A 26,998-nucleotide genomic window follows, 5' to 3' on the forward strand; every position below is an offset into this window, starting at 1 on the left:
TAGAACACTTAAGCTAGCTAACTCATTTGTTTCTGATGCCATTGTTCATTTGACTAAACGAACGGCTAAGAATTCCGGATTCGCCATCCAGGCGCATAGGGCGCTATGGCTCAAATCCTGGTCAGCTGATTTGACTTCAAAGTCTAAATTACTCAACATTCCTTTCAAGGGGCAGACCTTATTCGGGCCTGGTTTGAAAGAAATTATTGCTGACATTACTGGAGGTAAGGGTCATACCCTTCCTCAGGACAGGGCCAAATCTAAGGCCAAACAGTCTAATTTTCGTGCCTTTCGAAATTTCAAGGCAGGTGCAGCATCAACTTCCTCTGCTACAAAACAAGAGGGAACTTTTGCTCAATCCAAGCAGGCCTGGAAACCTAACCAGTCCTGGAACAAGGGCAAGCAGGCCAAAAAGCCTGCTGCTGCCTCTAAGACAGCATGAAGGAGCGGCCCCCTATCCGACAACTGATCTAGTAGGGGGCAGTCTCTCTCTCTTCGCCCAGGCGTGGGCAAGAGATGTTCAGGATCCCTGGGCGTTGGAGATCATATCTCAGGGATATCTTCTGGACTTCAAAGCTTCTCCTCCACAAGGGAGATTTCACCTTTCAAGATTATCTGCAAACCAGATAAAGAAAGAGGCATTCCTAAGCTGCATACAAGATCTCCTTGTAATGGGAGTGATCCATCCAGTTCCGCGGACGGAACAAGGACAAGGGTTTTATTCAAATCTGTGGTTCCCAAAAAAGAGGGAACCTTCAGACCAATTTTGGATTTAAAGATCCTAAACAAATTCCTCAGAGTTCCGTCATTCAAGATGAAAACTATTCGAACCATTTTACCCATGATCCAAGAGGGTCAGTACATGACCACAGTGGACTTAAAGGATGCCTACCTTCACATTCCGATTCACAAGAATCATCATCAGTTCCTGAGGTTTGCCTTTCTAGACAGGCATTACCAATTTGTAGCTCTTCCATTCGGGTTGGCTACAGCCCCAAGAATCTTTCAAAGGTTCTGGGCTCACTTCTGGCGGTCCTAAGACCGCGAGGCATAGCGGTGGCTCCTTACCTGGACGATATCCTGATACAGGCGTCAAGCTTTCAAATTGCCAAATCTCATACAGAGATAGTTCTGGCATTTCTGAGGTCGCATGGGTGGAAAGTGAACGAAGAAAAGAGTTCTCTATCTCCTCTCACGAGGGTTTCCTTCCTAAGGACTCTAATAGATTCTGTAGAAATGAAAATTTACCTGACGGAGTCCAGGTTATCAAAACTTCTAAATGCTTGCAGTGTTCTTCACTCCATTCCGCGCCCCACGGTGGCTCAGTGCATGGAAGTAATCGGCTTAATGGTAGCGGCGATGGACATAGTGCCATTCGCGCGCCTGCATCTCAGACCGCTGCAATTATGCATGCTCAGTCAGTGGAATGGGGATTACACAGATTTGTCCCCTCTACTAAATCTGGATCAGGAAACCAGAGATTCTCTTCTCTGGTGGTTATCTCGGGCCCATCTGTCCAAGGGTATGACCTTTCGCAGACCAGATTGGACAATTGTAACAGATGCCAGCCTTCTAGGTTGGGGTGCAGTCTGGAACTCCCTAATATTCTGGAGTTAAGAGCAATATTCAATGCTCTTCTGGCTTGGCCTCAGCTAGCAACACTGAGGTTCATCAGATTTCAGTCGGACAACATCACGACTGTGGCTTTCATCAACCATCAAGGGGGAACCAGGAGTTCCCTAGCGATGTCAGAAGTCTTCAAGATAATTCGCTGGGCAGAGACTCACTCTTGCCACCTGTCAGCGATCCATATCCCAGGTGTAGAGAACTGGGAGGCGGATTTTCTAAGTCGTCAGACTTTTCATCCGGGGGAATGGGAACTCCATCCGGAGGTGTTTGCTCAATTGGTTCTCCGTTGGGGCAAACCAGAATTGGATCTCATGGCGTCTCGCCAGAACGCCAAGCTTCCTTGTTACGGATCCAGGTCCAGGGACCCAGAAGCGGCACTGATAGATGCTCTAGCAGCGCCTTGATTCTTCAACCTGGCTTATGTGTTTCCACCGTTTCCTCTGCTCCCTCGTCTGATTGCCAAAATCAAACAGGAAAGAGCATTGGTGATATTGATAGCGCCTGCGTGGCCACGCAGGACCTGGTATGCAGACCTAGTGGACATGTCATCCTTTCCACCATGGACTCTGCCTCTGAGACAAGACCTTCTAATACAAGGTCCTTTCAATCATCCGAATCTACTTTCTCTGAGACTGACTGCATGGAGATTGAACGCTTGATCCTATCAAAGCGTGGCTTCTCAGTGTCAGTAATTGATACCTTAATACAGGCACGAAAGCCTGTCACCAGGAAAATTTACCACAAGATATGGCGTAAATATCTTCATTGGTGTGAATCCAAGAATTACTCATGGAGTAGGGTTAGGATTCCTAGGATATTGTCCTTCCTCCAAGAGGGTTTGGACAAAGGATTATCAGCTAGTTCTTTAAAGGGACAGATTTCTGCTCTGTCTATTCTTTTACACAAGCGTCTGGCAGAAGTTCCAGACGTTCAGGCATTTTGTCAGGCTTTAGTTAGAATTAAGCCTGTTTTTAAACCTGTTGCTCCTCCATGGAGCTTAAACTTGGTTCTTAAAGTTCTTCAAGGGATTCCGTTTGAACCCCTTCATTCTATTGATATCAAACTTCTTTCATGGAAAGTTCTTTTTATGATGGCTATTTCCTCGGTTCGAAGAGTCTCGGAGTTATCTGCCTTACATTGTGATTCTCCTTATCTGATCTTTCATTCAGATAAAGTTGTTCTGCGTACAAAACCTGGGTTTTCGCCTAAGGTGGTTTCTAACAAGAATATCAATCAAGAGATTGTTGTTCCATCATTATGTCCTAATCCTTCTTCAAAGAAGGAACGTCTTTTGCATAATCTAGACGTAGTCCGTGCCTTGAAGTTTTACTTACAAGCTACTAAAGATTTTCGCCAAACATCTAACCTGTTTGTTGTTTACTCTGGACAGAGGAGAGGTCAGAAGGCCTAGGCAACCTCTCTTTCTTTTTGGCTTCGGAGTATAATCCGTTTAGCCTATGAGACTGCTGGACAGCAGCCTCCTGAAAGGATTACAGCTCATTCTACTAGAGCTGTGGCTTCCACCTGGGCCTTTAAAAATGAGGCCTCTGTTGAACAGATTTGCAAGGCTGCAACTTGGTCTTCCCTTCATACTTTTTCCAAATTTTACAAATTTGATACTTTTGCTTCTTCGGAGGCTGTTTTTGGGAGAAAGGTTCTACAGGCAGTGGTTCCTTCCGTTTAAGTTCCTGCCTTGTCCCTCCCATCATCCGTGTACTTTAGCTTTGGTATTGGTATCCCACAAGTAATGGATGATCCGTGGACTAGATACACTTAACAAGAGAAAACATAATTTATGCTTACCTGATAAATTTATTTCTCTTGTAGTGTATCCAGTCCACGGCCCGCCCTGTCCTTTTCAGGCAGGTCTAAATTTTAATTAAACTACAGTCACCACTTCACCCTATGGTTTCTCCTTTTCTCGGCTTGTTTCGGTCGAATGACTGGATATGGCAGTGAGGGGAGGAGCTATATAGCAGCTCTGCTGTGGGTGATCCTCTTGCAACTTCCTGTTGGGAAGGAGAATATCCCACAAGTAATGGATGATCTGTGGACTGGATACACTATAAGATAAATAAATTTATCAGGTAAGCATAAATTATGTTTTCTAATTTTAGAAGGAATTCTTTCTACAAATAGCAGGAACTGCTATGGGTTTGAACATGGCTCCCGCATATACCAACCTTTACATGCTTTGGTATAAAACCTTCATAATGAACACCTTGTCTATTCCTAACATAAAATTTTATGTTGGGTATATAGACGATGTGTTTTTGGTTTGGAGGGGTTAAGTGGTTTCATTGGTGGACTGGATTGATACCCTTAATAACTTGGAGTCACCCATACGTTTAAAATATGAATACAGTACTGACACATATCATTCTTGGATCTCAATATCACAAAACATGTTTGAGGAAGGTTTTATATTTGCTACTTCGTTATACTCCAAACCGATAAAAACTCACTGCTTTTATCTACTTGTTTTCACCCTGAACATCAGAAGAAGAGTATCATCTCCTCACAGCTCATGCGAGTAGCATGTAATAATACTCGATAGTACCAGAGAGACAAGAAGAAGATATGAAGACAAAGCTTAGAGAGGGGCTACCGATCATTTGACATTAATAGAGCATATGAGTATCACAGCATGATCAAATAATAATTCTCCACAAGAACAACATGGAGGATACCACAAATAAATTAAATTTCATCACAACATTTACCCCCCTACACAAAGTATTAGAGGAATCTATTCACACTAACTGGGACATTGTGAAATCTGACTACTTCCATTCTCACAGATGGATGCACCCTGAATTGTGTACAAGAAGGCCCCAACTTAAAGGACATCCTTATGCATAACGACCCGGTAAGATGTTGCCAAAAAGGCACTTGGATGGATGGAAAAAAGAAGTTGGGATGTTATAAATACGAGGACTGTATGACATGTAACCAGCAATTATCATGTACTAGCAATTTTGTGATTTATACCTTGACATGCCCATGTTCTCTTGTCTATGTAGGCAAGACCTCCCCCTCATTTAGGGAGAGGATGGCCAATCATTGCCATAAGAGGAGCAATTTAGAAGCAAACATCAGATCAGCCTGTGGCTAGGCATTTTATGCAAGCGGGACACACTGCTGCTAGCCTCAGAAACATGTTGATTGACTATGTGCCACCACTGATTAGAGGTGGTGATAGACACAAAAAATTATTGCAGATTGAGGCGCAATGGATTTATCGTCTGGATACTGTAGCCCCCAGAGGTTTGAGTACACAATTGGATTGCAATGTGTTTCTATAGCTGGATTATTCTCTGACCGTTTGGTCTGGGTTTCATCTGGCATAGATAAATCGAAGGATTCTTGCTACCTAAGGGAATGTATATTACATGGACCAAATAATGCCCTAATATGGATAAAATGAAGGAGGATTATACTAATCCGCCTATAAAAATGTTTTTACCATACTCCGATGAGCAGGAAGGAGGAATCAAACACCACTGTTTAATCAATTTAACTTTTTGATTGTCAAGCCTATTCTTGATTTTCAGGAAGGGCTAAGCCGTTTTGTATGTTTTAATAAAATATTAGTTTTCTTAGTCACTAGGTGGTAGGTTCTTGGATCGACTGTGCCGATGTGAGTTTTCACTACAAACAAAACTGCTATTGCAGTGACTTATTTGAAACACGTCATGCGGGGAGAGGCTATGCTAATTGGCCATGTGCTCGAGAATTGCCTGTAGGCGTATACTAATTGATGTGGTTACACTACATTGGCCCAACCAGACCGGAAATGACGGGCACGGTTGGTGTAAATAGGGGTGGGTATTGTGTCGGCTTGTGAACGCTTGAGACACAGCTTGGATTACCCATTGAGAAAGGTACCGGTACCAAAACATCTGGGGGTATTTGTCATGTTTATGTGATGTAAATTAAATTGAACATTCTTTTTCAAGACCGGTGAGTGCAACGTCTATTCTTTATAAGGATAAAGGAATTTGTATATGTGGACACGCAGCACCCTGGCTGTTGTAATATTTGGATTAGTGAGTGCACCTGAACTTGGACATATATATATATATATATCTGTCTGTATCATGTGTGGGTATATACTAGACGAGACAACGCTGTTTAGGTCCTTTACTAAACCACTACTTGCATTTTATTGAATTTCTAGCAATGTTAACTTTTTACATTGCAAGTTCATTAGCATTAATTAAAGGGACGGGAAACCCACATTTCTCTTGTAAGGTGTATCCAGTCCACGGATTCATCTTTTACTTGTGGGATACTCTCCTTCCCTACAGGAAGTGGCAAAGAGAGGACACAGCAGAGCAGTCCATATAGCTCCCCCTCTAGCTCCACCCCCCAGTCATCCTCTTTGCCGGCTCTAAGCACTAGGGTCTCTCTCGGGAGGGTAAAGTGAATGTGGTGTTAGAATTGTAGTTTTTATTATCTTCAATCAAAAGTTTATTTTAAATGGTGCCGGTTTGTATTATTTACTCTCTAGCAGAACAGTGATGAAGATTTCTGCTGAGGAAAATGATTTTAGCATGTTGTAACTAAAATCCACTGCTGTTCCCACACAGGACTGAGGAGTACCAGAAAACTTCAGTTGGGGGGAACGGTTTGCAGGGTAGTCTGCAATAAGGTATGTTCAGTCATTTATTTCTAGACAAGACTGAGATAATGCTAGAAGAGACTGACAATATCCCCATGAGGGGAGGGTAAGCTATGTTCACAGACTTAGTAAGGAATTGAATGCTTACTTAACAGGGCTAACTATGCTGGTTGACACTAATTCAGGGCAATCGATTGTTTATTAAGGAAAATATCGTTTGTAAGACACTTTGAAAGTCCTTTTGGGTTCCTTCTGGGGTTATTACCCACATGGCTATTTTTTATTCACTTAGGAGTGAATTTTTAGGCCTCACAGCTCCGGAGTAGAGTGGGAGGAGCCTAATTTTGCGCCTCAGATGCGCACTTAGAATTGCAGAGAAGTTCATGCTGCTTCACATGGAGGGTCCTGCTGCTGTTTGATGGCCTACGAGAAGCTATATTCCCCCAAATCAGGTAGGGCCACAGCAAGGCTGTGGCAAGGTGCTGTAGTAATTTTAACCGGGTGTTGACTTTAGGCTGCTCCGGTTTGGGCATTAAGGGGTTAATTGTTTTGATACTAGTGGTGCAATCTTACTAAGGCTTCAGGTACATACTGTGAAAATTTCAAAAGAATTGCTGCATTTTTCACTGTTTTGCAAAATTGTGTGCCCTTTTTATCTCTTAAAGGCACAGTAACGTTTTTTTCAAATTGTGTTTTTTATTTGATTAAAGTGATTTCCAAGCCTGTTTGTGTATACTACTAGTCTGTTAAACATGTCTGACACCAAGGAAAATCCTTGTTCAATGTGTTTAGAAGCCATGGTGGAACCCCCTCTCAGAATGTGTCCCACTTGTACTGATATGTCTACACTTTATAGATCATATTGTTGCACTTAAGAATGTGGCCCAAGATGATTCTCAGACTGAAGGTAACGAGTGTAGCCCGTCTACCTCTCCCCAAGTGTCACAACCAGTTACGCCCGCTCAAGCGATGCCTAGTACTTCTAGTGCGTCTAACCCTTTTACATTAGCAAGTCTTAGCGGCAGTCATGGATAATTCTCTTACAGCCTTCTTATCTAAACTGCCCGTGTTACCTGCAAAGCGTGATGGCTCCGTTTTAAGAACAGATTATGGGCATTCTGACGCTTTGGTAGCCGTATCAGATATGCCCTCACAACGCTCTGAAGTGGGAGCGAGGGATTTGATGTCTGAGGGAGAAGTCTCTGATTCAGGAAGGGTTCCTCCTCAGACAGATTCAGATACATTGGCTTTTAAATTTAAACTAGAACACCTCCGCGTTTTGCTCAGGGAGGTATTAGCTACTCTGGATGACTGCAACCCTTTGGTGATCCCAGAGAAATTGTGTAAAATGGACAAGTACCTAGAGGTCCCTGTTTACACTGATGCGTTTCCGGTCCCTAAGAGGATTGCGGATATCGTTACTAGGGAGTGGGATAGACCAGGTGTTCCCTTTGTTCCCCCTCCTGTTTGTAAGAAAATGTTCCCCATATCTGACCCCGTGCGGGACTCGTGGCAGACGGTCCCTAAGGTGGAGGGGGCTGTTTCTTCACTTGCTAAACGCACAACCATACCAATTGAAGACAGTTGTGCTTTTAAAGACCCTATGGATAAGAAGTTAGAGGGTTTACTTAAGAAAATTTTTGTTCAACAAGGTTTTCTTCTCCAACCTATTGCCTGCATTATTCCTGTAACTACTGCAGCTGCTTTCTGGTTTGAGGCGCTGGAAGACTCGCTCCAGACGGAGACCTCTTATGAGGAAATTATGGATAGAATTAAGGCTCTAAAGCTAGCTAATTCTTTTATCACTAACGCCGCTTTCCAAATAGCTAAGTTAGCTGCAAAAAAATTCAGGTTTCGCCATTTTAGCGCACAGGGCGCGATGGCTAAAGTCCTGGTCGGCCGATGTGTCTTCTAAATCCAAACTTTTGAACATCCCTTTCAAAGGAAAGACCCTCTTCGGGCCTGAATTGAAAGAGATTTCAGAAATCACTGGGGGAAAAGGTCATACTCTCCCTCAGGACAAGTCCTTTAAGACAAAGAACAAAGCTAATTTTCGTTTCTTTCGTAATTTCAGGAGCGGCCCCGCTTCATCCTCTCCGGCTGCAAAGCAAGAGGGTAACGCTTCACAGCCCAAGGCAACCTGGAAACCTTACCAGGGCTGGAATAAGGGTAAACAGGCCAAAAAGCCTGCAGCTGCCACCAAGACAGCATGAAGAGGTAGCCCCCGATCCGGGACCGGATCTAGTAGGGGGCAGACTCTCTCTCTTCGCTCAGGCCTGGGCAAGAGATGTACACGATCCTTGGGCACTAGATATTGTATCCCAGGGATATCTTCTAGAATTCAAGGACTCCCCTCCAAGGGGAAGGTTCCACATTTCTCATCTGTCTACAGATCAGACAAAGAGAGGCGTTTTTACGCTGTGTAGAAGATCTACATACAATGGGAGTGATCCACCCAGTTCCAATTGCGGAACAAGGGTTGGGTTTTTACTCAAACCGGTTTGTGGTTCCCAAAAAAGAGGGAACTTTCAGACCCATCCTGGATCTAAAAATTCTAAACAGATTCCTCAAAGTCCCATCATTTAAAATGGAGAACATTCGGACAATCTTACCAATGATCCAGGAAGGTCAATATATGACTACCGTGGATCTAAAGGATGCATACCTACACATTCCTATCCACAAAGATCATCACCAGTTTCTCAGGTTCGCTTTTCTGGACAAACATTACCAGTTTGTGGCTCTTCCCTTTGGTTTAGCCACTGCTCCCAGAATTTTCACAAAGGTGCTAGGGTCCCTCCTGGTGGTTCTAAGACCGCGGGGCATAGCAGTGGCGCCTTACCTAGATGACATCTTAATTCAGGCGCCGTCTTTCCAAAGAGCCAAGTCTCACACTGAGATTGTATTGGCCTTTCTAAGGTCTCATGGGTGGAAGGTGAACATCAAAAAGAGTTCTTTCCCCTCTCACAAGGGTTCCCTTCCTAGGGACTCTAATAGACTCGGTAGAAATGAAAATATTTCTGACAGAGGTCAGAAAGTTAAAACTCTTAACTACTTGCCGAGTTCTTAATTCCATTCCCCGGCCATCTGTAGCTATCTCTTCTGTTCGAAGAGTTTCAGAATTATCTGCCTTACAGTGTGATTCACCTTACCTGGTCTTTCACGCAGATAAGGTAGTTTTGCGTACCAAGATTGGTTTTCTTCCTAAAGTTGTTTCTAACAAGAATATTAACCAGGAAATAGTTGTTCCTTCTCTGTGTCCTAATCCTCCTTCGAAGAAGGAAAGTCTGTTACACAATCTTGATGTAGTTCGTGCTTTAAAGTTCTATTTACAAGCAACTAAGGATTTCAGAGAAACATCTTCCTTGTTTGTTGTCTATTCTGGTAAAAGGAGAGGTCAGAAAGCGACTGCTACCTCTTTCCTTTTGGCTGAAAAGCATCATCCGTTTGGCCTATGAGACTGCTGGCCAGCAGCCTCCTGAAACAATTACTGCTCATTCTACCAGAGCAGTGGCTTCCACATGGGCTTTTAAAAATGAGGCTTCTGTTGAACAGATTTGTAAGGCAGCGACTTGGTCTTCACTGCACACTTTTTCCAAATTTTACAAATTCGATACTTTTGCTTCTTCGGAGGCTATTTTTGGGAGAGAGGTTTTGCAAGCAGTGGTGCCTTCCGTTTAAGGTACCTGTCTTGTTTCCCTCCCTTCATCCGTGTCCTAAAGCTTTGGTATTGGTATCCCACAAGTAAAGGATGAATCCGTGGACTGGATACACCTTACAAGAGAAAACAGAATTTATGCTTACCAGATAAATTACTTTCTCTTGTGGTGTATCCAGTCCACGGCCCACCCTGGCAATTAAGTCAGGTAAAATTTTTTTTGTTTAAACTACAGTCACCACTGCACCCTATGGTTTCTCCTTTTTCTTCCTAACCTTTGGTCGAATGACTGGGGGGTGGAGCTAGAGGGGGAGCTATATGGACAGCTCTGCTGTGTGCTCTCTTTGCTACTTCCTGTAGGGAAGGAGAATATCCCACAAGTAAAGGATGAGTCCGTGGACTGGATACACCACAAGAGAAAGTAATTTATCAGGTAAGCATAAATTCTGTTTTTTTCTTTCATGATTCAGACATAGCATACAATTTTAAGCAACTTTCCAACTTCTATTATCTAATTTGCTTCATAATTTAGGTAACCTTTGTTGAAAAGCATAGCTAGGTAGGCTCAGCCACCTATGTGCTATTTGCTGATTGGTGGCTGCACATAAAATGTTCAGCCACCAATCAGCAATTAGAACGCAGGTGCTAAACCTACCTAGCAATGCTTTTCAACAAAGTATACCTAAATAATGAAGCAAATTAGATAATAGAAGTTGGAAAGTTGCTTAAAATTGTATGCTCTATCTAAATCATGAAAGTTTCCTGTCCCTTTAATAATTTTGAGACTCTATTTACATTTTTGGGAGTTTGGGGGAAATCTGTTTTAAAAAAACCTTTAATTGTATTCGTAAATACAGTGCTGATTTTTGTTTGGGTTTAAAGTAAACGGTTATGGCCAGTTTTTTTTTTTCTTTCTGTAAATGTGTGTTTTTTCCTAATTATTTTTTTTTATATTAACAGAGCTCCTTCTCAAAGGAATAACCTCAATAACTAATCTTGAAGGCTGGGTTGGTCATCCCTTGGATCCCATAGGTACTTTATTTAGTAGCCTGATGGAGGCCTGTAGAGTGGATGACGAAAGCTTCCATGGTTTCTCAGAATTTGCAGGTAAGCGATGCCTCTTATACACAATATATGTGCATCAGTAATGCAGTGCTGTTTAATCCGGATGAGGGCTTTACATATATTTTTGGGTTTTGTTTTATTTTTACAAACATAATTTTAGTAGCAGTTAATGGTTTGTTATCAAATGCCATTTTTACTCATGTAATTGTGAAAGAAATGAGTAACACTGCTCGGCGCGCACACACAGTTTAGCTTGCCACAATATCAATAAATTACTTTGGATACTGACTGATGGTAATAAATGATGGTATTCCAGCTTTTATTAAGTTCTAAGTAAGGTATTGGGATTTGTGATAAGGTATTGTAAGAATTTCTGCTGCTTTTTCTGTTCAGGGATATAAACAAAAAAATATAGGCTTTAAATGGACATTAAACACATTTCTTTTGTGTAAAAACTTTGTCCCATGCTCCGTAGAGAAGCTAAAAATCAAAACCTAGGTTTTTTTAAATGCTCCAAAATTCCCAAACCAGCAGTTTCATTTGCTGGTTACAGAATTTACTTTTCTTTCATACAGGTCCATGATCCATTACTCCTTGGAATTACTCTTCCCTGCCACTAGGAGGAGACAGATTCCCAAACCTTAAGAGCTCTATAAAACCCCTCCCACCTCACTGGTAACTCAGTCTTGTCTTTGCCTCCACTGGAGGAAGTTGAAGAATGAAGATTGATTCTTTAGAGAGGGGTTCTCTGAGTTGAGGCCCATTTCCCCTCAAAGCTCAGTTTATGGTGGAGGGATGCATAAGCCTCTCTGAATAGGTGAGTTTTCAAGGAGCGTCTGAAGCTATACAAGGCTGGAGACAGTCTTATGGAGCGGGGTAGAGAGTTCCAGAGGACAGGAGCAACATGTGCGAAGTCTTGGAGGCGGGAGTGGTATGTAGAGATAACAGGAGTGTAGAGACGTAGGTCAGAGGTTGGTCGAAGAGGATGGGATTGGGAGTATTTCACGATGAGAAAGGAAATATAGTTGGGAGTTAGACTGAGTGATTTGTAAGTTAGGGTTAATACTTTAAATTGTTTTCTGGAGTGTATGGGAGCCAGTGTAGAGACGAGCAGAGCAGCTGATGTAGATTGGCGACTTAGGTGGATGTGTCTAGCATAAGCATTCATAATAGATTGGAGGGAGGAGAGGCGGTGTTTTGGAAGGCCATTTAGGAGTAGACTGCAATAATCAATGCGTGACAAAATGAGGGAATGAATAAGTATTTCTTTCATGTAATTAGCAAGAGTCCATGAGCTAGTGACGTATGGGATATACATTCCTACCAGGAGGGGCAAAGTTTCCCAAACCTTAAAATGCCTATAAATACACCCCTCACCACACCCACAATTCAGTTTTACAAACTTTGCCTCCGATGGAGGTGGTGAAGTAAGTTTGTGCTAGATTCTACGTTGATATGCGCGCAAGTTGGAGCCCGGTTTTCCTCTCAGCGTGCAGTGAATGTCAGAGGGATGTGAGGAGAGTATTGCCTATTTGAATGCAGTGATCTCCTTCTACGGGGTCTATTTCATAGGTTCTCTGTTATCGGTTGTAGAGATTCATCTCTTACCTCCCTTTTCAGATCGACGATATACTCTTATATATACCATTACCTCTGCTGATTCTCGTTTCAGTACTGGTTTGGCTTTCTACAAACATGTAGATGAGTGTCCTGGGGTAAGTAAATCTTATTTTCTGTGACACTCTAAGCTATGGTTGGGCACTTTGTTTATAAAGTTCTAAATATATGTATTCAAACATTTATTTGCCTTGACTCAGAATGTTCAACTTTCCTTATTTTTCAGACAGTCAGTTTCATATTTGGGATAATGCATTTGAATTAATCATTTTTTCTTACCTTCAAAAATTTGACTCTTTTTTTCCTGTGGGCTGTTAGGCTCGCGGGGGCTGAAAATGCTTCATTTTATTGCGTCATTCTTGGCGCGGACTTTTTTGGCGCAAAAATTCTTTTCCGTTTCCGGCGTCATACGTGTCGCCGGAAGTTGCGTCATTTTTTGACGTTATTTTGCGCCAAAAATGTCGGCGTTCCGGATGTGGCGTCATTTTTGGCGCCAAAAGCATTTAGGCGCCAAATAATGTGGGCGTCTTATTTGGCGCTAAAAAATAAGGGCGTCGCTTTTGTCTCCACATTATTTAAGTCTTATTTTTTCAGTGCTTCTGGTTGCTAGAAGCTTGTTCTTTGGCATTTTTTCCCATTCCTGAAACTGTCATTTAAGGAATTTGATCAATTTTGCTTTATATGTTGTTTTTTCTCTTACATATTGCAAGATGTCTCACGTTGCATCTGAGTCAGAAGATACTACAGGAAAATCGCTGTCTACTGCTGGAGCTACCAAGCTAAGTGTATCTGCTATAATTTTTGGTATCTGTTTCTCCAGCTGTTGTTTGTATTGCATGTCATGACAAACTTATTAATGCAGATAAAATTTCCTTTAGTACTGTTACATTACCTGTTGCTGTTCCGTCAACATCTAATTTTCAGAGTGTTCCTGATAAACATAAGAGATTTTATTTTTTAAATCCATTAAGAAGGCTATGTCTGTTATTTCTCCTTCTAGTTTACATAAAAGTCTTTTAAAACTTCTCTTTTTTCAGATGAATTTTTAAATGAACATCATCATTCTGATACTGATAATGGTTCTTCTGGTTCAGAGGTTTCTGTCTCAGAGGTTGATGCTGATAAAACTTTGTATTTGTTCAAGATGGAATTTATTCGTTCTTTATTTAAAGAAGTATTAATTGCATTAGAAATAGAGGATTCTGGTCCTCTTGATTCTAAATCTAAACGTTTAAATAAGGTTTCTCCAACATAGGTGTGTCCGGTCCACGGCGTCATCCTTGTGGGATATTCTCTTCCCCAACAGGAAATGGCAAAGAGCCCAGCAAAGCTGGTCACATGATCCCTCCTAGGCTCCGCCTACCCCAGTCATTCTCTTTTTTTTTAGTGTTTAACTGTAGTTTTTATTATTCAATCAAGAGTTTGTTATTTTAAAATAGTGCTGGTATGTACTATTTACTCTGAAACAGAAAAGAGATGAAGATTTCTGTTTGTAAGAGGAAAATGATTTTAGCAACCGTTACTAAAATCCATGGCTGTTCCACACAGGACTGTTGAGAGGAATTAACTTCAGTTGGGGGAACAGTGAGCAGTCTTTTGCTGCTTGAGGTATGACACATTCTAACAAGACGATGTAATGCTGGAAGCTGTCATTTTCCCTATGGGATCCGGTAAGCCATTTTTATTCAGACAGTAAATAAGGGCTTCACAAGGGCTTATTAAGACTGTAGACATTTTCTGGGCTAAATCGATTCATATATTACACATATTTAGCCTTGAGGAATCATTTAATCTGGGTATTTTGGTAAAATAATATCGGCAGGCACTGTTTTAGACACCTTATTCTTTAGGGGCTTTCCCTAATCATAGGCAGAGCCTCATTTTCGCGCCGGTATTGCGCACTTGTTTTTGAGAGGCATGACATGCAGTCGCATGTGTGAGGAGCTCTGATACATAGAAAAGACTTTCTGAAGGCGTCATTTGGTATCGTATTCCCCTTTGGGCTTGGTTGGGTCTCAGCAAAGCAGATACCAGGGACTGTAAAGGGGTTAAAGTTAAAAACGGCTCCGGTTCCGTTATTTTAAGGGTTAAAGCTTCCAAATTTGGTGTGCAATACTTTTAAGGCTTTAAGACACTGTGGTGAAATTTTGGTGAATTTTGAACAATTCCTTCATACTTTTTCGCAATTGCAGTAATAAAGTGTGTTCAGTTTAAAATTTAAAGTGACAGTAACGGTTTTATTTTAAAACGTTTTTTGTACTTTGTTATCAAGTTTATGCCTGTTTAACATGTCTGAACTACCAGATAGACTGTGTTCTGAATGTGGGGAAGCCAGGGTTCCTTCTCATTTAAATAAATGTGATTTATGTGACACTGAAAATGATGCCCAAGATGATTCCTCAAGTGAGGGGAGTAAGCATGGTACTGCATCATTCCCTCCTTCGTCTACACGAGTCTTGCCCACTCAGGAGGCCCCTAGTACATCTAGCGCGCCAATACTCCTTACTATGCAACAATTAACGGCTGTAATGGATAATTCTATCAAAAACATTTTAGCCAAAATGCCCACTTATCAGCGTAAGCGCGACTGCTCTGTTTTAGATACTGAAGAGCATGAGGACGCTGATGATAATGGTTCTGAAATGCCCCTACACCAGTCTGAGGGGGCCAGGGAGGTTTTGTCTGAGGGAGAAATTTCAGATTCAGGGAAAATTTCTCAACAAGCTGAACCCGATGTGATTACATTTAAATTTAAGTTGGAACATCTCCGCGCTCTGCTTAAGGAGGTATTATCCACTCTGGATGATTGTGAGAATTTGATCATCCCAGAGAAACTATGTAAAATGGACAAGTTCCTAGAGGTCCCGGGGCTCCCAGAAGCTTTTCCTATACCCAAGCGGGTGGCGGACATTGTAAATAAAGAATGGGAAAGGCCCGGTATACCTTTCGTCCCTCCCCCCATATTTAAAAAATTGTTTCCTATGGTCGACCCCAGAAAGGACTTATGGCAGACAGTCCCCAAGGTCGAGGGAGCGGTTTCTACTTTAAACAAACGCACCACTATACCCATAGAAGATAGTTGTGCTTTCAAAGATCCTATGGATAAAAAATTAGAAGGTTTGCATAAAAAGATGTTTGTTCAGCAGGGTTACCTTCTACAACCAATTTCGTGCATTGTCCCTGTCACTACAGCCGCGTGTTTCTGGTTCGATGAGCTAGTAAAGGCGATCGATAGTGATTCTCCTCCTTATGAGGAGATTATGGACAGAATCCGTGCTCTCAAATTGGCTAATTCTTTCACCCTAGACGCCACTTTGCAATTGGCTAGGTTAGCGGCAAAGAATTCTGGGTTTGCTATTGTGGCGCGCAGAGCGCTTTGGTTGAAATCTTGGTCAGCTGATGCGTCTTCCAAGAACAAACTCCTTAACATTCCTTTCAAGGGGAAAACGCTGTTTGGCCCTGACTTGAAAGAGATTATCTCTGATATCACTGGGGGTAAGGGCCACGCCCTTCCTCAGGATAGGTCTTTCAAGGCCAAAAATAAACCTAATTTTCGTCCCTTTCGTAGAAACGGACCAGCCCCAAGTGCTACGTCCTCTAAGCAAGAGGGTAATGCTTCTCAAGCCAAGCCAGCCTGGAGACCAATGCAAGGCTGGAACAAGGGAAAGCAGGCCAAGAAACCTGCCACTGCTACCAAGACAGCATGAAATGTTGGCCCCCGATCCGGGACCGGATCTGGTGGGGGGCAGACTCTCTCTCTTCGCTCAGGCTTGGGCAAGAGATGTTCTGGATCCTTGGGCACTAGAAATAGTCTCCCAAGGTTATCTTCTGGAATTCAAGGGGCTTCCCCCAAGGGGGGGGTTCCACAGGTCTCAATTGTCTTCGGACCACATAAAAAGACAGGCATTCTTACATTGTGTAGAAGACCTGTTAAAAATGGGAGTGATTCATCCTGTTCCATTAGGAGAACAAGGGATGGGGTTCTACTCCAATCTGTTCATAGTTCCCAAAAAAGAGGGAACGTTCAGACCAATCTTAGATCTCAAGATCTTAAACAAGTTTCTCAAGGTTCCATCGTTCAAAATGGAAACCATTCGAACAATTCTTCCTTCCATCCAGGAAGGTCAATTCATGACCACGGTGGATTTAAAGGATGCGTATCTACATATTCCTATCCACAAGGAACATCATCGGTTCCTAAGGTTCGCATTCCTGGACAAGCATTACCAGTTCGTGGCGCTTCCTTTCGGATTAGCCACTGCTCCAAGGATTTTCACAAAGGTACTAGGGTCCCTTCTAGCGGTGCTAAGACCAAGGGGCATTGCAGTAGTACCTTACTTGGACGACATTCTGATTCAAGCGTCGTCCCTTCCTCAAGCAAAGGCTCACACGGACATAGTCCTGGCCTTTCTCAGATCTCACGGATGGAAAGTGAACGTGGAAAAGAGTTCTCTATCTCCGTTGACAAGGGTTCCCTTCTTGGGAACAATAATAGACTCCTTAGAAATGAGGATTTTTCTGACAGAGGCCAGAAAAACAAAACTTCTAAACTCTTGTCGGACACTTCATTCCGTTCCTCTTCCTTCCATAGCGCAGTGCATGGAAGTAATAGGTTTGATGGTAGCGGCAATGGACATAGTTCCTTTTGCGCGCATTCATCTAAGACCATTACAACTGTGCATGCTCAGTCAGTGGAATGGGGACTATACAGACTTGTCTCCGAAGATACAAGTAAATCAGAGGACCAGAGACTCACTCCGTTGGTGGCTGTCCCTGGACAACCTGTCACAAGGGATGACCTTCCGCAGACCAGAGTGGGTCATTGTCACGACCGACGCCAGTCTGATGGGCTGGGGCGCGGTCTGGGGATCCCTGAAAGCTCAGGGTCTTTGGTCTCGGGAAGAATCTCTTCTACCGATAAATATTCTGGAACTGAGAGCGATATTCAATGCTCTCAAGGCTTGGCTTCAGCTAGCGAAGGCCAAGTTCATACGGTTTCAATCAGACAACATGACGACTGTTGCGTACATCAACCATCAGGGGGGAACAAGGAGTTCCCTGGCGATGGAAGAAGTGACCAAAATCATTCAATGGGCGGAGACTCACTCCTGCCACCTGTCTGCAATCCACATCCCAGGAGTGGAAAATTGGGAAGCGGATTTTCTGAGTCGTCAGACATTACATCCGGGGGAGTGGGAACTCCATCCGGAAATCTTTGCCCAAATTACTCAACTGTGGGGCATTCCAGACATGGATCTGATGGCCTCTCGTCAGAACTTCAAGGTTCCTTGCTACGGGTCCAGATCCAGGGATCCCAAGGCGACTCTAGTAGATGCACTAGTAGCACCTTGGACCTTCAAACTAGCTTATGTATTCCCGCCGTTTCCTCTCATCCCCAGGCTGGTAGCCAGGATCCATCAGGAGAGGGCGTCGGTGATCTTGATAGCTCCTGCGTGGCCACGCAGGACTTGGTATGCAGATCTGGTGAATATGTCATCGGCTCCACCATGGAAGCTACCTTTGAGACGAGACCTTCTTGTTCAAGGTCCGTTCGAACATCCGAATCTGGTCTCACTCCAGCTGACTGCTTGGAGATTGAACGCTTGATCTTATCAAAACGAGGGTTCTCAGATTCTGTTATTGATACTCTTGTTCAGGCCAGAAAGCCTGTAACTAGAAAAATTTACCACAAAATATGGAAAAAATATATCTGTTGGTGTGAATCTAAAGGATTCCCTTGGGACAAGGTAAAGATTCCTAAGATTCTATCCTTTCTTCAAGAAGGATTGGAGAAAGGATTATCTGCAAGTTCCTTGAAGGGACAGATTTCTGCCTTGTCTGTGTTACTCCACAAAAAGCTGGCAGCTGTGCCAGATGTTCAAGCCTTTGTTCAGGCTCTGGTTAGAATTAAGCCTGTTTACAAACCTTTGACTCCCCCTTGGAGTCTCAACTTAGTTCTTTCAGTTCTTCAGGGGGTTCCGTTTGAACCCTTACATTCCGTTGATATTAAGTTATTATCTTGGAAAGTTTTGTTTTTGGTTGCAATTTCTTCTGCCAGAAGAGTTTCAGAATTATCTGCTCTGCAGTGTTCTCCTCCTTATCTGGTGTTCCATGCAGATAAGGTGGTTTTACGTACTAAACCTGGTTTTCTTCCAAAAGTTGTTTCTAACAAAAACATTAACCAGGAGATAGTCGTGCCTTCTTTGTGTCCGAAACCAGTTTCGAAGAAGGAACGTTTGTTGCACAATTTGGATGTTGTTCGCGCTCTAAAATTCTATTTAGATGCTACAAAGGATTTTAGACAAACATCTTCCTTGTTTGTTGTTTATTCTGGTAAAAGGAGAGGTCAAAAAGCAACTTCTACCTCTCTCTCTTTTTGGATTAAAAGCATCATCAGATTGGCTTACGAGACTGCCGGACGGCAGCCTCCTGAAAGAATCACAGCTCATTCCACTAGGGCTGTGGCTTCCACATGGGCCTTCAAGAACGAGGCTTCTGTTGATCAGATATGTAGGGCAGCGACTTGGTCTTCACTGCACACTTTTACCAAATTTTACAAGTTTGATACTTTTGCTTCTTCTGAGGCTGTTTTTGGGAGAAAGGTTTTGCAAGCCGTGGTGCCTTCCATTTAGGTGACCTGATTTGCTCCCTCCCTTCATCCGTGTCCTAAAGCTTTGGTATTGGTTCCCACAAGTAAGGATGACGCCGTGGACCGGACACACCGATGTTGGAGAAAACAGAATTTATGTTTACCTGATAAATTACTTTCTCCAACGGTGTGTCCGGTCCACGGCCCGCCCTGGTTTTTTAATCAGGTCTGATAATTTATTTTCTTTAACTACAGTCACCACGGTATCATATGGTTTCTCCTATGCAAATATTCCTCAACGTCGGTCGAATGACTGGGGTAGGCGGAGCCTAGGAGGGATCATGTGACCAGCTTTGCTGGGCTCTTTGCCATTTCCTGTTGGGGAAGAGAATATCCCACAAGTAAGGATGACGCCGTGGACCGGACACACCGTTGGAGAAAGTAATTTATCAGGTAAACATAAATTCTGTTTTTTAAATCTCCTGTAGTTATTCCAGAAGTGTTTAATCTCCCTGATGCTATTTCTGAAGTAATTTCCAGGGAATGGAATAATTTGGGTAATTCTTTTACTCCTTCTAAACGTTTAAGCAATTATATCCTGTGCCATCTGACAGATTAGAGTTTTTTTGGGACAAAATCCCTAAGGTTATGGGGCTGTCTCTACTCCTGCTAAATGTGCTACTATTCCTACGGCAGATAGTAATTCATTTAAGGATCCTTTAGATAGGAAAATTGAATCCTTTCTAAGAAAAGCTTACTTATGTTCAGGTAATCTTCTTAGACTTGCTATATTTTTAGCGGATGTTGCTGCAGCTTCAACTTTTTGGTTAGAAGCTTTAGCGCAACAAGTAACAGATCATAATTTTATAGCATTATTATTATTCTATAACATGCTAATAATTTTATTGGTGATACCATCTTTTGATATCATTAGAGTTGATGTCAGGTATATGTCTCTAGCTATTTTAGCTAGAAAAGCTTTATGGATTAAACTTGGAATACTGATATGTCTTCTAAGTCAACTTTGCTTTCCCTTTCTTTCCAGGGTAATAAATTATTATTTCAACTGTTTCTGGAAGGAAGGGAACTTTTTTTCCAAAGGATAAAAAATCTAAGGTAAATTTAGGTCTAATAATCATTTCGTTCCTTTCCTCACAATAAGGAACAAAAGCCTGATCCTTCATTCTCAGGAGCGGTATCAGTTTGGAAACTATTTCCAGTTTGGAATATATCCAAGCCTTTTAGAAAACCTATAGCCAGCTCCTAAGTACCCATGAAGGTGCTGACCTTATTCCAGCTCAGCTTTTATGGGGCAGATTACGTTTTCTTCAAAGAAATTTTGATCAATTCCGTTCTTAATTTCTGGTTTCAGAACATTGTTTCAGAAAGGTACAGAATTGGCTTCAGTTAAGGCCTCCTGCTAAGAGATTTTTTTTTTTCTTTCCCGTGTCCCAGTTAACACAGCAAAGGCTCAGCATTTCTGAAATGTGTTTCAGATCTAGAGTTGGCTGGAGTAATTATGCCAGTTCCAGTTCTGGAACAGGGGGCTGGGGTTTTATTTTATCTCTTCATTGTACCAAAGAAGGTCAATTCCTTCAGACCAGTTCCGGATCTATCAATATTGAATCGTTATGTAAGGATACCAACATTCAAGATGGTTACTGTAGGACTGTCCTGCCTTTTGTTTAGCAAGGGCATTATATGTCTACAATAGATTTACAGGATGTGTATCTACATATTCCGATTCATCCAGATCACTTTTAGTGTCTGAGATTCTCTTTTTAGACAAGCATTACCAGTTTTGTGGCTCTACCGTTTGGCCTAGCCTCAGTTCCAAGAATTTTTCAAAGGTTCTCGGTGCCCTTCTTTCTGTAATCAGAGAACAGGGTTTTTTGGTATTTCCTTATTGGACAATATCTGGGTACTTGCTCAGTCTTCTCATTTTCGAAGAATCTCATACGAATCGACTTGTGTTGTTTCTTCAAGTTCATGGTTGGAGGATCAATTTACCAATCAGTTCATTGATTCCTCAGACAAGTGTAACCTTTTTAGGTTTCTAGAATAGATTCAGTGTCTATGACTCTGTCCTTGTCAGACAAGAGAAGTTTAACATTGATATCAGCTTGTCAAAACCTTCAGTCACAATCATTCCCTTTGGTAGCCTTATGCATGGATATTTTAGGTCTTAGGACTGCCGCATCAGATGCGATCTCCTTTGCTCGTTTTCACATGCGACCTCTTCAGCTCTGTATGCTGAACCAATGGTGCAGGGATTACTCAAAGATATCTCAATTAATATCTTTAAACCGATTATACGACACTCTCTGACATGGTGGGCAGATCACCATCGTTTAGTTCAGGGGGCTTCTTTGTTCTTCCGACCTGGACTATAATCTCAACAGATGCAAGTCTTACAGGTTGGGGAGCTGTGTGGGGGTATCTGACGGCACAAGGGGTTTGGGAATCTCAGGAGGTGAGATTTCCGATCAATATTTTGGAACTCCGTGCAATTTCAGAGCTCTTCAGTCTTGGCCTCTTCTGAAGAGAGAGTTGTTCATTTGTTTTCAGATAGACAATGTCACAACTGTGGCATACATCAATCATTAAGGAGGGACTCACAGTCCTCTGGCTATGAAAGAAGTATCTCGAATTTTGGTTTGGGCGGAATCCAGCTCCTGTCTAATCTCTGCGGTTCATATCCCAGGTATGGACAATTGGAAAGCGGATTATCTCAGTCGCCAAACGTTGCACCTGGGCGAATGGTCTTCACCCAGAGGTATTTCCTCAGATTGTTCAAATGTGGGAACTCTCAGAAATAGATCTGATGGCTTCTCATCTAAACAAGAAACTTCCCTGGTATCTGTCCGGATCCAGGGATCCTCGGGCGGAGGCAGTGGATGCATTATCTCTTCCTTACAAGTGTCATCCTGCCTATATCTTTCCGCCTCTAGTTCTTCTTCCAAGGGTATTCTCTAATATTCTAAAGGAATGCTCGTTTGTCCTGCTGGTAGCTCCAGCATGGCCTCACAGGTTTTGGTATGCGGATCTTGTCCGGATGGCCTCTTGCCAGCTGTGGACTCTTCCGTTAAGACCAGTCTTTCTGTCTCAAGGTTCTTTTTTCCATCAGGATCTCAAAACCTTAATTTTAAGGTATGGAGTTTGAACGCTTGATTCTTGTTCAAAGAGGTTTCTCTGACTCTGTGATTGATACTATGTGACAGGCTCGTAAATGTGTATCTAGAGAGATATATTATAGAGTCTGGAAGACTTATATTTCTTCAGGATGGTTTAGATAAAGGTTTGTCCGCAAGTTTCTTGAAAGACAAATCTCTGCTCTTTCTGTTCTTTTCCACAGAAGGATTGCTAATCTTCCTGATATTCATTGTTTTGTACAAGCTTTGGTTCGTATAAAACCTGTCATTAAGTCAATTTCTCTTCTTTGGAGTTTGAATTTGGTTCTGGGGGCTCTTCAAGCTTCTCCTTTTGAACCCATGCATTCTTTGGTCGTTATATTACTTTCTTGGAAAGTTTTGTTTCTTTTGGCCATCTCTTCTGCCAGAAGAGTCTCTGAATTATCTACTCTTTTTTGTGAGTCTCCTTTTCTGATTTTGCATCGGGATAAGGCGGTGCTGCGAACTTCTTTTGAATTTTTTACCTAAGGTTGTGAATTCTAACAACATTAGTAGAGAAATTGTGGTTCCTTCATTATGTCCTAATCCTATGAATTCTAAGGAGAAATCATTGCATTCTTTGGATGCTGTTAGAGCTTTGTAATATTATGTTGAAGCTACTAAGTCTTTCCGAAAGACTTCTAGTCTATTTGTCATCTTTTCCGGTTCTAGAAAAGACCAGAAAGCTTCTGCCATTTCTTTGGCATCTTGGTTGAAATCTTTATTTCATCATGCCTATGTTGAGTCGGGTAACACTCCGCCTCAAAGGATTACAGCTCATTCTACTAGGTCAGTTTCTACTTCCTGGGCGTTTAAGAATGAAGCTTCGGTTGATCAGATTTGCAAAACAGCAACTTGGTCCTCTTTGCATACTTTTTCTAAATTCTACCATTTTGATGTGTTTTCTTCTTCTGAAGCAGTTTTTGGTAGAAACGTACTTCAGGCAGTGGTTTCAGTTTGAATCTTCTGCTTATGTTTTTTCATTAAAATTTTATTCTGGGTGTGGATTATTTTCAGCAGGAATTGGCTGTCTTTATTTTATCCCTCCCTCTCTAGTGACTCTTGTGTGGAAAGATCCACATCTTGGGTAATCATTATCCCATACGTCACTAGCTCATGGACTCTTGCTAATTACATGAAAGAAAACATAATTTATGTAAGAACTTACCTGATAAATTCATTTCTTTCATATTAGCAAGAGTCCATGAGGCCCGCCCTTTTTTGTGGTGGTTTTGATTTTTTTGTATAAAGCACAATTATTCCAATTCCTTATTTTATATGCTTTCGCACTTTTTTCTTATCACCCCACTTCTTGGCTATTCGTTAAACTGAATTGTGGGTGTGGTGAGGGGTGTATTTATAGGCATTTTAAGGTTTGGGAAACTTTGCCCCTCCTGGTAGGAATGTATATCCCATACGTCACTAGCTCATGGACTCTTGCTAATATGAAAGAAATGAATTTATCAGGTAAGTTCTTACATAAATTATGTTTTTTGTAGTTTTTTGAGTAAGGAAGGGACGAATTCTGGAAATGTTGCTTTGGTGTGAACGGCAGGATTTGGTAAGCGCTTGTATATATGTGGGTTGAGTGTTTTGAGTCTAGCGGGACCCCAAGACAGCGGACCTGGGGTGAGGTGTTGAGAATAGTCTCCAACCGTCAGAGAAATGTCAGGTGTTGGATGTCTCGAAGAGGGGGGGATAAGAAGCAACTCAGTTTTGGACAGATTGAGTTAGAGGTAGTGTGAAGACATCCACGAGGAAATTACAGAGAGGCAGTCAGAAATCTGAGTAAAGAGGGAGAGATATCAGGAGAGGAAAGATAGATTTGGGTATCATCAGCATATAAGTGGTACTGGAATCCAAAGTAGGTTATAAGGTTTCCAAGGCAGGATTTATAGAGAGAGAAAAGCAAGGGGCCCAAGACAGAGCCTTGCAGTACTCCAACTGAGAGAGGCATAGGATCACAAGATATGGTGTTAAAGGAAACTGAAAACTAGCGGTTTGAGAGATATGAGTCAAACAAGGAGAGGGCTGTGTCTCGGATGCCAAATGAATATAGTACTTTTAGGAGGAGAGGATGGTCAACTGTGTCAAAAGCTGCGGACAGGTCAAGAAGAATTAGTAAGGAGTAATGGCCTTTTGCTTTAGCTGATAACAGGTCATGTGTTTAGCAAAAGAAGTTTATGTTGAGTGCAGATTGTAGTGGATCAAGTAAGAAATTGAGTTAGCCGATTATAGACTAGTCGTTCCAATAATTTTGAAGCAAAGGGAAGTAAGGAGACCGGTCGATAGTTTGAAGACGTGGAGGATTGTTATGATTGACGCATGCTTGAATGTGCCAGGAAATGTGCCAGCGGTGAGAGATTGGTTAAAGAGATGAGTTAGGGTAGGGGTTAGTGAAGCAGAGAGAGAGAGGGAATATGTTGTGAAGGAATAGGGTCAAGTGGGCAGGTATAAATATAAATATTTTGGTAATTCCCTTTTCCTTCCATAAGGCAGGGAGAGTCCATGACTTAATTCCTTACTGTTAGGAAATACAACACCTGGCCACCAGGAGGATGCAGACACAACCCAGCCAAAAGGCTTAAATATCCCTCCCTCTTTCCCTATCCCCCAGTCATTCTTTGCCTTTTGTCACTATAGGAGGTGGCAGAGAAGTGTCAGAAGATTTGGATAGTCCTGTAATGGGTATGTTCCCTTCAAGAAAGAACTGGAGTTTTAAGTAATCATGTCAACCTCTCAGTGAGAGTATTGATGAAAATTAGTCTAGAGATGCAGGGAAAGTTTTTCTGCAAAGCCATCCAGAATGTCGCTTAACCGCTCCCGAGCAATCAGTGTTGATGAGTTTCACTGCTTGCTGTTACACACTTGAGTCCATGTCAGAAGCGTTGCTGTCTCAGTTGAGAGGCTGTGCCTGTTCCACAGCATGGATTCTGGAGGGTCGAGGGTTAATATCTCCTTCAGCTAGGGGTTATTTATAACTGCTTTAATGTGAGTTTTTTTTTGGTCTCATGGACTGTGTGCTTTTGGCTTGGAAAAAACAGGTTTCACTTTCGTTTTTTGAGTGTTTCGCAGCTCATAATAGCTTAGCGCCTTTTTATAGCAGGGGAAGTTCTGTCCTATGCACCACGTGACTGGGTGTGGTTTTCTTGAATTTCCTACGATCCTGCTGCGGACATCACTCCCAAGGAGAGCGTTTTCACTGTTAGCGGTCTGGGTCTAGGAGGTGGTGAGTGCCCCAGCCATTGGGATTATAAAGGTGCTGTTTTTTGTTTTTTTATTAAAGCGTTTTTTGTTTTTTTTTGTCTGTCCTTCTGTGGTTATATCTTAGCTATGGAGGACTCTGATACTATATTAGAAGGTTCCGCTCCTTCTGTACTGATTAATAATTCCTTTTTATATTGTGAGGAGGCCGTGGTTTGCCCGCCTGTTCAATTTTGTTCCATTTGCCTAAGCACTATTCTAAAGTCTAAGAAGGGACAAGCCTGCTAATACTCATAGCGCTATTAGCCCCTCTGAGTCGTCTACCTTTCAGTAATCTGTGTCCCGAGAGATTACTACCCTTTCTACACTACCCGCTCCATGTGCGGTTCCCCGCAACTCAACTAATCCTCCATCTGGAGGGGGCTTTTTTTCCTGCAGACTTTACCGCTCAGTTACTATCAGCGGTGTCTGCGGCCCTGAATGCCTTTCCTCCCTCTAGCAAACGTAAGAGAAAGGTTAAACATAGTTCTCCTGACCAGGAGTCATCTAAATATTTGTTGGATTTAGCTACCATGTCTCAGCTATCTGAGGGTGAGTTAACCTCTGTAGCGTCAGAGGGTGAACTTTCTGAGTTGGAGACTTCAGTTTCTAAACCTCCTTCAGCAGCGGAACCCTCCTTTAGATTTAAAATTGAGCATCTGTGTTTTTTATTAAAGGAGGTTTTGTCTACGCTAAAGGTTTCAGAGGCTACAGTCCCTGAGGAGCCTAATATCCCTAAGTTAGACAGAGTTTATAAAAAGACAGGAAGGTCCCTCTGACTTTTCCTGTGTCAGTTAAGATGGTGAACATTATTCGTAATGAATGGGAAAGAATAGGAACTTCTTTTTCTCCCTAGTCTGCTTTTAAACAATGTCTAAGCATACTACTATTCCCCTGGAGGATAGTGAGCCTATGGATAAAAAAAATAAAAAACATTGACACTGTCTGAGCTCATAGAGGTGGAAACTCCCCTTGAGGATATTCAGGAGAGATTAAGACTCTAAGAATGGCTAACTTCTTCATCTGTGACGCGAATATGTAGATTATTCGCCTAAATGCAAAGGCTTCTGGCTTTGTGGTCCTAGCCCGCCGGGCTCTCTGGTTGAAGTCTTGGTCTGCGGATATGACTTGTAAATCCAGACTCCTTTCTCTTCCTTTCAAGGGGAAGATTATATTCGGTTCAGGGCTGGACTCCATTATTTCTACGGTTACCAGATGGAAGGGTGCCTTCCTACCGCAGGATAACAAAATAGGCCTAAGGGATGGCATTCGTCTAATTTTCCGGCTGATAAATCACAACTACAGCAATCCTCATCCAAGTCAGAGCAGCCCAAGAGTACTTGGAAGCCGGCTAAGTCCTGGAATAAGTCCAAACAGACTAAGAAGCCTGCCGAGAACAAATT

The 26,998-nt window shown here is 42.3% G+C and overlaps 1 protein-coding gene across 1 annotated transcript in view; it reads left to right on the top strand.

Moving 5' to 3' along the window:
- Positions 1 to 26,998, top strand: part of ZSWIM6 (zinc finger SWIM-type containing 6) — a 270,005-nt gene that overhangs the window by 205,868 nt on the left and 37,139 nt on the right. Inside the window, exon 8 of the mRNA XM_053701315.1 lies at positions 10,872 to 11,018. Within this exon, the coding sequence (XP_053557290.1) occupies positions 10,872 to 11,018 (147 nt within the window). The remainder of the gene's footprint in view (positions 1 to 10,871; positions 11,019 to 26,998) is intronic.

This window comes from Bombina bombina, chromosome 2 (genome assembly GCF_027579735.1).
Source record: "Bombina bombina isolate aBomBom1 chromosome 2, aBomBom1.pri, whole genome shotgun sequence".
Taxonomy (NCBI): domain Eukaryota; kingdom Metazoa; phylum Chordata; class Amphibia; order Anura; family Bombinatoridae; genus Bombina; species Bombina bombina.